General features: G+C 42.5%; 1 protein-coding gene across 13 annotated transcripts in view; it reads right to left on the bottom strand.

Moving 5' to 3' along the window:
* Positions 1–12,278, bottom strand: part of CCSER2 (coiled-coil serine rich protein 2) — a 223,120-nt gene that overhangs the window by 112,086 nt on the left and 98,756 nt on the right. For all 13 annotated transcript variants that reach the window (XR_012905578.1, XM_075934845.1, XM_075934839.1 and 10 more), the window contains 2 exons: positions 10,476–10,635; positions 9,553–9,748 (listed from right to left, as the gene is read on the bottom strand). Coding sequence is in view for 12 of the 13 variants with exons in the window: in XM_075934845.1 (XP_075790960.1) it covers positions 9,553–9,748; positions 10,476–10,635 (356 nt within the window). In the remaining variant the exon portion in view is untranslated. The remainder of the gene's footprint in view (positions 1–9,552; positions 9,749–10,475; positions 10,636–12,278) is intronic.

The raw sequence follows: 12,278 nt of genomic DNA, 5'->3' as shown, positions 1-12,278 counted from the left end.
GCCCTGATTGACTACCGTGGACTATTTACGGACATTTGTGTGGGGTGGTTGGGCCGGGCACACGATGCTCGGATCTTCCAGAATTCATACCTTTACGAAAGGCTGCAGGCTGGAACCTTCTTCCCACAGCGAACCTTTGCTGTTGGGGACATGGAGATGCCAGTCTGCATTGTGGCCGATGTGGGGTACCCCCTCATGCCCTGGCTCATGAAGCCATACACAGGGCATCTGAACCTAAGCAGGGAAGTCTTTAACGTGCACCTGACATGCGCACATTTACAAGTGGAATGCGCGTTTGGCCGGCTGAAGGGAAGGTTTAGGTGCCTGCTCACTCTCCTCGACATGTGGGAACACAATATCCCAGAGGTGGTGGCAGTATGTTGCGTCCTCCACAACCTGGTGGAGAGCAAAGGGGAAGCCTTTCTCCCAGGCTGAGGGCCAATGGCTGGAGGGGAGGCGGTTTGAACAGCCTTGGACAGCTGCCGTTCGCCAAGCCTATCAGGTGGGGGTCCACATCCAGGAGGCTCTGCATGAACGCTTCTCAGCTGGAGCCCAATTACTCCCCAAGGTCTCCCCAATGGGGCCTGTGGGCCTGCCCCCCATCCCAAAACCTTCCCTCCATCAGCCTCTGAACAGTTAAGGCACACACACCATGTTAAACATGAAAAATATAATGTTTATCAAGGAGTAACGTTAGAATTTGCAACTGTTATAAAAATAGAATTGTTCAACAACTGTTAAAAATAAACTTTTTTTGAACTATTAACATGTGTTTATAACTGTGGTAGGAGGGGGGATTTCAATCTGGAGGGAGGGAGGGAAGGAGGACAGACAGTTTAAGGATAATGGTGGTATCGCCTGGGCCTCAAGGCTTTGCCACCTCTTGTCCGTGGACCCTGCCATCCTCAGGCTTGAGTTGGGAATGCAGATGGCTCTGCTCTAGTGGGGGAGGGGGGAGGGAGAGTGGGGCAGGGCTGGAGGAGTGGCAGGGACAGGAAGGGGGGTTTAGAGGGGGCTGGAGCTGGATGGGCAGGAGGAGTCCCCAGGGGGAGAGGACCTGGCACAGCCAGGGCCTCCCGGAGGGTGGCACACATTGCGCTCCACTGCGGTAGGAAATCGTTAAGCAGGCAATTATGCCAGCGAGCCTCCTCCTTGGATCTTTCGGACATGGTCTCCTGCATTTTGGCCATGGTCCCCTCAATTTTCTCCATCGCCTCCACAAGAGGTCATTATAGGCCCTCCAATGCTTGCGGGTGCTGTGGGACTGTGTGGGTGGTGGCACTGGTGTTGCCCGGTGGTCAGCAGCAGCAGGTCCGGCTGTGGAGGAGGAGAGGGAGATCCGATCAGTGTTAGGACTACACACACAAGTCCTTACAACAAGAGATGAGAATGTTGTTACTGTAAGACCACGTCTGGCCCTGCCAGCTGCCTTGACCTCACAGGGGCCCCGTTGTGGCTAGGGCAATGTTCACCTCCACCCCCTACATCCTCTCCCCCTCTACCATGGCCATGCAGGCCAGGTAAGTTTGCAGCCACAGTGGAACAGGGGCCTGCAGCACTTTGGGTCTCCCATGGCTCCCACCCACATACCCACCACCTGCCCACCTGCTTGTGTGCACACAGAGAGATGCAAGCTGTCCAGGAGGACCAAGATGTGCACATTGCTCTGAATCCTCTCTGCTCCCACTTCCCCCGTTCTGTCTGTGACTCTGACTGCACTCACCTGATGTTCCTTCGCCAGCGTTGGAAGATGCCTGTGAGGCTTCCTGAGTCTCCGGGATAGGCTGCAGGGTCAGGATCAGGATGTCCTCTGTCTGCTGCTCTTCCTCCTTCTCCTCCACATCTTCCCTGGGGACCTCCTGCCAGCCCTGCTGCACTGGTGTGTGCAACCCTGTCTGCATGAGCACCAGTGCAGACATAGGTTCCTGGCCTCCCAGGATGCGGTCCAGTTCATTATAATAGGCTCAGTGCATCGGGGCTGCACCTGATGCTGAGCTCTGCTCTCGGGCCTTCACGTAGCCCTGCCGAAGCTCTTTAACTTTGGCCTGGGACCTGTTGTCGTGTCCTGGGGTGATGCCCTTTATCAGTCAGCCCTTGAGTCATGCAGCCATAGATGTTGGCATTCCTGCGCCGGGTGTGCAAGGCCTGGACTGCTTCCTCCTCCCCCCCACAGTTCGAGTTGTGTCAGGACCTCTGGCCCTGACCAGGCTGGGGCTCTCTCTCTCACCTGAGGGAACCTGAGCTGGCTCCCTCAAAGGCCCTTGGAAGCCTCGTGGCTCTGGAGCTGCACACATGGCCACGTGCAAGTGAAGCTGGGAGAGCTGGGTGCTGACTGTGTTGGTCTGTGGCCAGCTTTCTGTCAGAATGCCTACCAGGGGTGTCTGTGCCTTTAAAACATGGCTACAGACAGGAACAAGAGGTTTTCCCTGAAGGAGTGTCCAGCAGGGGGTTTCCTTGGAGGTCTTCTTTTGTCGACAAAAGAAACCCCTGCATCTAGACTGCCCTTTTAGTTGACAGAACTCTGTTGACAAAGGCATTATGCCTCGTAAAATGAGGTTTACCGGCGTCGACAAAACTGCCGTGTTCTGTCTACTTACTGTCAACAGAAAGCGACAGTAGTATAGATGCAGGTATAGTTTTGTTGACAAAAGCCCACTTTTGTCGACAAAACCATGTAGTCTAGACACACCCTCAGTCTTTACCCTTGTAGCTAAAGCCTTGTACTCTGGATGTACTAAACAAACTCTTCGGTTTAGGTCCATCTCTCTCTCTCTCTCCCTCCTTGTATAGGTCTTTCCCCTGGAGCCCTCTTTCTACTACCAGCTCCCTAGCTTTATAGAATCTGTGGCTGTTCCTAAAAAGGGGACTGCACCAAATTTGGGCTTTCCTTTCAGCCTAAATGTCCCCCTGATTACATACTTATAGGTTAATTGGCCTATCTGGCCTACATTAACCCCTTTAGGGTGCACGTGGAAAAATGCATACTATCACACATACGTATATACATTAGATCATAACAAACTAGTAGCAGCATTTAATTTAATCTTGAATATAGTATTAATGTAATCCCTTAATTTCTTCTCTAACAACCAATTATGTTCTAGCCAAGTACCCATTGAAGATTTACTTAAAAACAAACTGAGGTATTTTAATTACAAAAAAAAAAAAAAAAAAAATTCTGTAAAGAAACATTGATGTACTCTGCTAGGGATCCACTGCTGGATTCAAAACTTCTATTTTTTATCATTCTCATTCCAACAAGATGCTGTTTAAGGTCACTTTTCTGGGATACCAGCATTAGCTATCCTACAGCATTTTACCTAGTGTGTGTCAGTCAGTGACCTCACTGATGCTGACTGAACAATGGCATTCTGACTGACCAAAAGAGCAATGTTTTTCAGTTTCACTGGGAAACGTAAAGAATTCAATATAGGTCACATGGTCAAAGGGTGGAATTGATAAGGGGGACTTGGGTCCATCACAGTAACAGGCCAAAGAGGCTATGTCTACACAGCAGCGTTATTTCGGAATAAGCTATTCCAGAAGAGATTTTCCAGAATAGCTGATTTCAAAATAGAGCATCTACACACAAAATGTGTATCGAAATAGTGCTTAGCTATTTCCAAATAGTGTGTCCATACTGATTGGATGCTGAATCACATTTAAGGCCACACAGAACTAGTTCAGTCAGGGCATCAGGTCAGTAGTTGCATCGTGTGGTTGCAGCTTGAGACTATGTGAGGCTCGTAATTAAAGGGACCCCCCTGGACAGACATTTCTCAGGTTTCTCTGCTTACTTGCCTACCTCTCTGAGGGACAGCAAAGCATTTTCTCTTCTTGCTCTGGTTGCCCCAACTCACTGCTGTGGAGACAGAGCTCCCTCTGGGCAGTCTTGCAGCACTTTCTGCAGGCTGCCTCCCATGCTCTACAGGAACCCAGCCCCCAGGCCTTCTGGGAGACCCTCCTTGGGTATGTAGGGAAATGGGTCCAGCAGCTGGAGCCTGCCTACTGTGGCATAGACACCATGCCCCACCACATCTGGCATCGGGACACCAGTGTAGACTGGTGGGACCACATCATTCTAGAGCACTGGGGAAACCAACAATGGCTCCAGAACTTGAGAGTGAAGAAGGGCACCTGGCACTGGGCACATCCAGAGGATGGTAACTTGATACATCAGGAGTGATGTATAACTTGCTTGTACCTGTGTATAAAAATGTGTATAAAAATGTAACCCAAGGGAGTTGTCTCTGTCTAGCTAGAGGGAAGTGGTGATAGTTTGAGTGTTTGTTCATTCCTTCCCGGAGAGTGTCGAATTTTAACATGAATGACAGTTCAGAGGATTCCCTTTCAAGTGCAGATGGAAAAGGTCTTTGTAGCAGAATGCAGGTGGTTAAGTCACTGAGAGAGTGTCCTTTCTGGTTAAAATGGCAAGAAACTGTTTTTTCTTTGTGATCTTGTCTGATATCTGTTTTGTGGGCATTAATCCTTTGGCGAAGTGTCTGAGATGTTTGTCCAATGTACATAGCAGACGGACACTTTCGGCACATGATAGCATAGATTATATTTCTGGATGCGCAGGAATGTGTGTTCTTGATCTTATAACTCACTTGGTTAGGTCCAATAATGGTATCAGCAGAATGAATATGTGGACAAAGCTGGCAACGGGGTTTGTTGCAAGGGTAGGTACCAGGGTTGGTATTAGTGTGGTATGTCCTGTGGTGGTTGGTAAGAATCATCTTGAGGTTAGGTGGTTGTCTATAGGAGACTATGGGTCTGTCTCCCAGAGCCTCTTGGAGTATGGTATCCTGTTCCAATGTAGGCTGTAGTTTATTGATAATGTGTTGGACAGGTTTAAGTTGGGGGTTGTAGGTGATGACAAGTGGTGTTCTATTGTTGGTTTTCTTGGTTCTGTCTTGAAGTAGATGGTTTCTAGGTATTCGTCTGGCTCTTCCAATTTGCTTATTTATTTCTCTGGGTGGGTAGTTGAGGTTTATAAATGCTTGGTAGAGATCCTGAAGCTTCTGGTCTCTGTCAGTGGGATTAGAGCAGATGCGGTTGTATCGAAGGGCTTGGCTATAGACGATGGATCGTGTGGTGTGTTCTGGATGGGAGCTGGAAGCATGTAGGTAACTGTATGAGTCGGTGGGTTTTCTGTAGAGAGTGGTGTCTAATTTTCCATTGTTGATTTGTACTGTGGTGTCCATTCTACACGAGAGATCCACTTCCTGGACACCACAGTACAAATGGTATAAAGAGTTTGACTTGCACTGTTTCAATCTTCACTTTAACAAGAGTTTATCATTTAGATTTTTCTCCCCAATTTAAAAATTACTTTGGTGCTAACATATTACATGTATACCATTTGCATATCATATGTTCTGCGGTTACTCAGCAGAAGGTCATATTGTTATGGATCAAATAAAAAGTCTTAATTCTCATGTTTCTAACCTATTCTTTGACAGGCTCCAAACTTATACCATCTGCTCTTATGATTCAACCTATCCTTTTTACTGCCAGGGGTAAATCAAACTCACATAAATGTAGCTATATGTAAATGTACATTTGTATCTAAGAACAAAGAATGTAGACCATACTTGCAGGATGGGCAACTATCTTGGGAAGCAGTGTCAAATGAAAAAAGATTTTGAGGTCATACTTAAGGTGGATATCTGCAGACATGAAGGGCACTATATCCATATATATGGATGCGGATATCCATGGCTCATTTTTACAGATACAGATGAGGGATGAGGATATAAATTTTGTATCTAGTACTCTTCAAATTTGCAAATATCCGCAGATGCAGATACCAATTTTCTTTCTGCATAAGGTTCTAGTCATGATCACTAATTAGCTGAATATGAGTGTGATGCTGTAGCCAAAAAAGGAATCTCAAGCAGGAGTAAAGACATTGTTTTACCTGTATATTTAGCCTTACTATTTTCTCCCTTAAAATACAGTGTTCAGTTCCATTACCTATAAGTCAAGAATGATGTTGATAAATTAAAGGCAGCTGAGCAAAGAGCCACATGAATGATTACAAGATTACACTGTCTAGTCCCTAGCCTCCCACCCCACACGTGCCCTTTAGGGAGAGTGGGGGGCTCAAGCTCCCCCTGCCCCAATTTGTATGGGAACACTGCTGGCTGTTCCCCTTTGAATGAGGGGAAAGGGCATCATTTGCTGCATTCCTCACTCTGGCTTGGGAGCGTAGGGGGCAGATGAACGTGGACCTGACCCAGCCATGGAACCATACGCTCTCCCCCAGCTGTGCCTTGTGGACCTGCAGCAGCAGCCACTCATCTAGCCTGGGGCAGCCTGCATATTGAACCCCTTATCCCCAGCCCCACTGCAGTGCAATGATTTAAATGAAGAAAAATAAAAATTGAGTTAAGGACCTGAGCAAGGTAAATCTTCTAGTTAGTTTATGTCTCAAAACTGGGAACAAATATTTAATAATGAGCTCTGACTTAACAGATAAAGATGTAACAAACACAATCCAATATCTGGAAGTTGAGCTAGACTAATTAGACTGGAAGATGGTGAAAATAATTAACAATTGAAACAATTTACCAAGCATAATAGGACTTGCTATTCAAGTCAGGACTCCATCAGTGACTATTTTTAAATCAAGCACTGGATGTTCTTAAAAATAATTCCTAGAGAATATAAATTTTATGGCATATTAAATAGCAGGTCAGATTAGATGATGACAACAGTCTCTTCTGGTGTTGGAATCTCTGGGTCTGTCCTTGATTTCAACAGTGGCAGATCACAGCCTGTGAACTGCAAAAATCTTATAGAAGGCAGCTATATTGGGAGGTGGGTTAATGCCTTCATGTTTCCCAATTAGTCTCACCTGAACACAGCGTGGCACTCAGGGCAGAAAATGGAGGCCTAATTAGGAGTCAGCCTGCAACAGGAGTTAATTAAGCACCTGTTGCTAGTTAAAGCCTCCAGGCCCCTATACAAGTTTTCCTCCTAAGCAGCAGGGGGAGAGTTTTGAGAGGCACAGAGGAGAGTTGGAGAGCAGAGAAGAGCTGAACCCCAAGATAAAAGGCAGAAGATAATAGAGGAAAGCAGTGGGTGAAGTGGCCCAGGGGAGAGGTATTAATGTGGGGCAAGAAGCCCTGCCAGCCACCCCTCCTGTAGGGCCCATGGGCTGGAGTCCAGTGGAATGGCCAGGCTGGGACTTCCACCCCTCCCTTTTTCTCTTGGAGGATTACCCTGCCGGGGAGACGGGAAAAGACGAAAGGCTAGGAAAAGGGGATCTTGTCTTCCCTCCCTCCCCATACTCAGGGCTTGCCTGTGATGAGAATTACTCAGTAAGCAGAGACCCTTGCCTCTGGGGAAGTCCCAAGGCAATGAAGGGGTCACCATAAGTCTCTGAGGCACACAAAAAACTGTCAAGAAGCGCAGAACCCATGGGGAGCTAACAAGGGACTTTGTCATACACCTTATTTCTTCCCCCTCCTTCATCTCAATGCTTCTGACGCATTTTCCACTGCCTTCTATCATGCTTTGTTTCAACATGTATACAACTTTCCTTTCTAATTACGGTCCTTTTTCCTTTCTCCGTTTTAGTTCTAAAATCTTAGAACATGCTATTTCTTCTTATACCTTACCTTCTCTTCCTGATCTACACTCAAATTGGATTCCATCCTCTACTAACATTAAGCACAGTGAAATCAGTCAGACTCCAAAGGTATGTCTTATTTTGAAATAAGGCAAGCATCCATACTACCACACCTGTTATTTTGAAATAACTCCTGCTTGTGAAGAGGAATAGCTTGTTTCAAAATAGTTATTTTGTGAGTTAATATTTTTAAATAAGTTATTTTGAAATAACTCCCTAGTGTAGACATAGCCCAAGATACGTCTAAGGTACACTTCTCTGCCCTCATCTTCTTTATCTCTCTACTGCCTTAGATACTGGTCACTCTTTTCCTGACTTCCATGACCCTCTGCTTGTTGCACCAGATGCAATATTTGTGCCACATTCATTTATCTTTTCTACATTTGTTGGTGTCTATTAAGCTTCCAGACTCCCTCTTCTTTACTCATGCCTAACCTTCATTTTCAACTACCACCTCTGGGTCAATGAACCTTCAAGTGTCTTTCTGCCTAATCTCATCTCTATATGTGTCTCAGCCATTGTCTTGGATATTCAGCTGCTTTGGACATGACCTGACCTCTTCAAACAAGAGCATTCATTTTTCTATCTATTCGCCCTTTTTTGCTTCCCATGTCTTTGTTCATTATTGACTGTCAACCTTCCTATCTCCTAGACTTGCCATGTTGGTATAACTGATAATACCTCTCCTGCTAAAAGCTCCTATCTGAGCTGATTGCCTCACTTATAAGTTCTTAAATCTGTGCAAAATTACAAGTGATATTGCCAAAGTCATCATGGTTAATCAAGATGATTTAAGTACAAATCAGCATTTAAATATATGTATGCATAACAGGTACATACTCACAAACTTCTGCTTCTTTTATTATGGTTATCATCTGACAGGAGATATAAATTACTAATTTTTTGTATGGGCCTGCAACCAAGTAGTAATCTAATAGTTATTCTGCATTTCAAACTTAATGAAGCTAAGAGTAGAAGTGCTTGGCTCCTTGTAGGAGGAACTTTGTAATGTGGTTTTGGATAACTGCTACTGAATTCCACATAAAATTGTACTCTTTAAATTACATTTTATTAAAAGGGCAATCTCCTGATGACATCCAAACTTTCCATTAGCCTTTAATAAAGAAATACATTAAGCTAACTGAAGCTCTCTCCTAAAATAGTGAACTTAAAATTTTTTTAGAAGTGAAGATCCTGAGTTAGAGTTTAACAAAGTAAAAATCTCCAGAGGAAATTTGTTCCCCTCTAAAGTTCATCTAAATTTATTTTTCCTGTCTAGTTTTTAAACAGAGTATCTTTGAAAATGAATATTAATGCATTTGCAAAATCATAGTTTATTAACACTGTCATTTATTTAGCTAGGTTTGTACATACATGAAAGAAGCCTCTTGAGAGTTTTAAGCAACTCATCTTTTTTGTATACTAAAGCGCTGACCAAATTTTAGCACTGCCTGTGAATTGATAGTTAACTAGTGGTTGATAATCGTATTCCAGAAACATGAGGATAAGGTGAAAAGCAAGCAGGCAAGTGACTTCTTACAAATGTTACCATGGCCAAAAAGGTGCATTCCTTAATGTGCATTTGTCAAAGGAACTGAAGGGAAAGATTTTACTTTTTACTACCATCTTGGACTTCACCATTAAGTAGAAATTGTTTGAATTCACAAAACACCCAGAAAACTACTTATTTTTCAATTTTCTTTCAATAAAAGATAGGATAGTTGTGTCTATTTTTAGACAGGGCTTCTAATCAGTACACTTTTACAGTACAAGAAAGGCATAAGTCTCTAAGTATAACTTAATGAGAACAAATTCTTAAATAATGCTATCATTCATTAGACAATAAAAGAGAAAGATTAGCATATTAAACACACACACCTCTTTCATTTTTGCTGGACTGATAATACACTAACCTGGTGTAGTAATCTTTTCAGTTTTAGTAACTGAGTTTTTACTGCTGTGCAATCTTGAACCATATGCCGAAGGGTCATTTCATCAAGCATCACTGTGTTTTCTGGCAAGCCCACCAATTGCCTAGGAGTCTGGCACATATTTGGTATTCCATAGTCTTCAAAGTGATCAACAGGAGGTTCTAAGTGGCAGGAGTCCCTGAAATAAATATCTTAGATTAAATGAAAAGTAGTCACTCTAGAGCTCAGATCTGTGAGCTGTTTTTTAAGAAGGGAGCATTTTAGAGAGAGAGAGAGAGAGAGAGAGAGAGAGAGAGAGAGAGAGTGTGTGTTCATTAATGCTGTCAGCAATTTTTAAAATTTCAGAAAATAGCTACAGCTATTTAGATTGCCAACTGGAGAAAAATGTTCATAAAGCCAATATTATCTTTACATAAAATTCTATGCATTATTACACATCTTCAAGAAGCATCTCAGAAACTAATTCAGTTCCCAGTAATCCACAATCAGTTCACACCTATACTATCAGACTAGCAACATATATAAAAGATGGCTTGAAAAACAATGCCACACTATTTACTTCTCAAAATAGAAACACAATTTCCTATTTCACATAACAGCTACTGGAACAATGAAACCAGCAAAGCATTTAGCTGCGAAATTATATGGTATAATTGATTGCACATTTATAATATTGCTTAACATTCACAGAAACTAGTGCCAACCACTGATAAAATATCTGCATCTAAATTACAATCTCCATTAAAGATTTGAGTTTAAAGGAGGAAATATTAGAGCCATACCAGTAAAAGTGTCATCATCTTCACAAACTAATTGACACACCACTTCTCAGAAAAATACTAACCTACTTCGTCATGTGTTAACTTCTAACAACTCCCTGAGAAGAAGTGCAACAGGGCCCTTACCTGCTCAGATCATTTTTGCTATGTGGAAAGTGGTCTAAATGACCCAAGTGACAGCAGTCTTGTGCACTCCAACATTGTGGTGTTCTCTTCCAGAATCCATCCTGTTGTTGCCGCAGATTTCTGTCTTGTCTACCATAACGATTCATGTTTTCGTAATCCACTAAACAGATGTTTTAAAAAGTTATGTATGTAACATATGCTAAAGGAATTTGCTACATACAAAATACAAGTAAACATTAATTAAGTATTATTAATAGGTACACGAGTACGATTGGAAACATCAATCCTTCTTCAAACTGATCATAAAAGCAAGCTAAGCTGAACACACGAGACTATCTAGAATGATCTCACTTTTAATCTCCACAATCCTTACTGCAACAACTTCAGAAGTTATATTGTTTAATAAAAATAAAATTTGATCTGAACTTGCAACAGAATCTACAAAACATAAGTCTTATGATTTAAAATATTTCTAGAAGGCCAATTTAAAAAAATCTAATCTTTTTACTATCAGTAAAGATTTAGAAACAATCTAAAAACATTGTCATCTTGTGTTTTGAGTAAAAAGACCAATATTAAGCTGAAATGACCTTTTTTCTTTTTTTAAAAATATCCCAAACTGGCTGTAGCCTTTTTTTAGCTTCAGAAAGAATCCCTATGATTTAAAAAAATATTTTAAAAACACGAAACATCTTCATATTTAAACTGCTTTTGTCCACAGTTTGAGAAGACTGTATTTGGCAACAGCTTGTAAAACCACTAAAAACAAAGCCGAAACTCAGCTATAATGGAAGAAGTCAGATGCAGAAAATAAGTTCAAGTTATGAGCTACTGATCTGCTGCTAGACTTCCCTGTCACTTACCCAAAGAGTTTTTCCTCACATTGTCTGCCTGTGTCTAGAAGAAAAACTTCACACAAAAGAACATTGTGTTACTCTCCTGCCTACTCAGAAATAGTTGTACGTAATACATTAATAAACAGGCCTTCCTTCCTGCTTCATTCCTAGCCTGCATTTTGTTGGGAAGCAAGCCAAGTTTTACCCTGTCATTTAAAACTACCATCCTCACTCACTCTGTATATATTTGTAAGATAACGGTTTCTATATATAGCATCTAAATACAATCCCAGAACCCAGAATAGAACAAGCAAAGTTTCAGTGTGCCTATGAAGTATTATGAGGGCACTGGTATTAAGTAAATCATACATAATCATAAACTAACTGTAGGATGCAAAGTGCATTTACGGCTTAAAGTAATCCTAAATTAAGATACTGTTGGTGATAATTATCATATCTATGCTTAATTTTATCAGTTACATTTATCATCAACATAATTAAGATGGAAATTTTTTTAAAAAATGAAGTTACATAAAACAAAATATAGTACAAATTACTTTAAAAAGCTGTCTGCTATAGCTTATTATATAGGAATACATTATAAAGTATAAACAAACATATTTATAAGCAGTCTCATTGTTATTCAGCATTACAAACAAAATTGAAACTATCTAGTGTTGCCAACTTCTTAATTGTGCAAAACCAAACACGCATGCGCTGCTCCTATATTTGTCCCCACCGTTCCCCTTCTGAGGGGCTACCCCACCCCCATTCATTCCATCCATCCTCCCCCTCTGTCACTTGCTCTCCCTTACCCTCACTGCACTGAGATGCGGGGTTGGGATGCAGGAGGGAGTAAGGCCTCAGGCTCAGGGTAGGGTTATTGACTCTGGGAGGGAGTTTGGGATGGAGCAGGGGGCTCAGGACTAGGACAGGGAGTTGGGGACCAAAAAGGGGTGCAGTTTTA

The sequence above is a fragment of the Pelodiscus sinensis genome, chromosome 8, assembly GCF_049634645.1.
Source record: "Pelodiscus sinensis isolate JC-2024 chromosome 8, ASM4963464v1, whole genome shotgun sequence".
NCBI lineage: Eukaryota > Metazoa > Chordata > Testudines > Trionychidae > Pelodiscus > Pelodiscus sinensis.
This window is presented reverse-complemented; position numbering and strand designations above follow the sequence as displayed.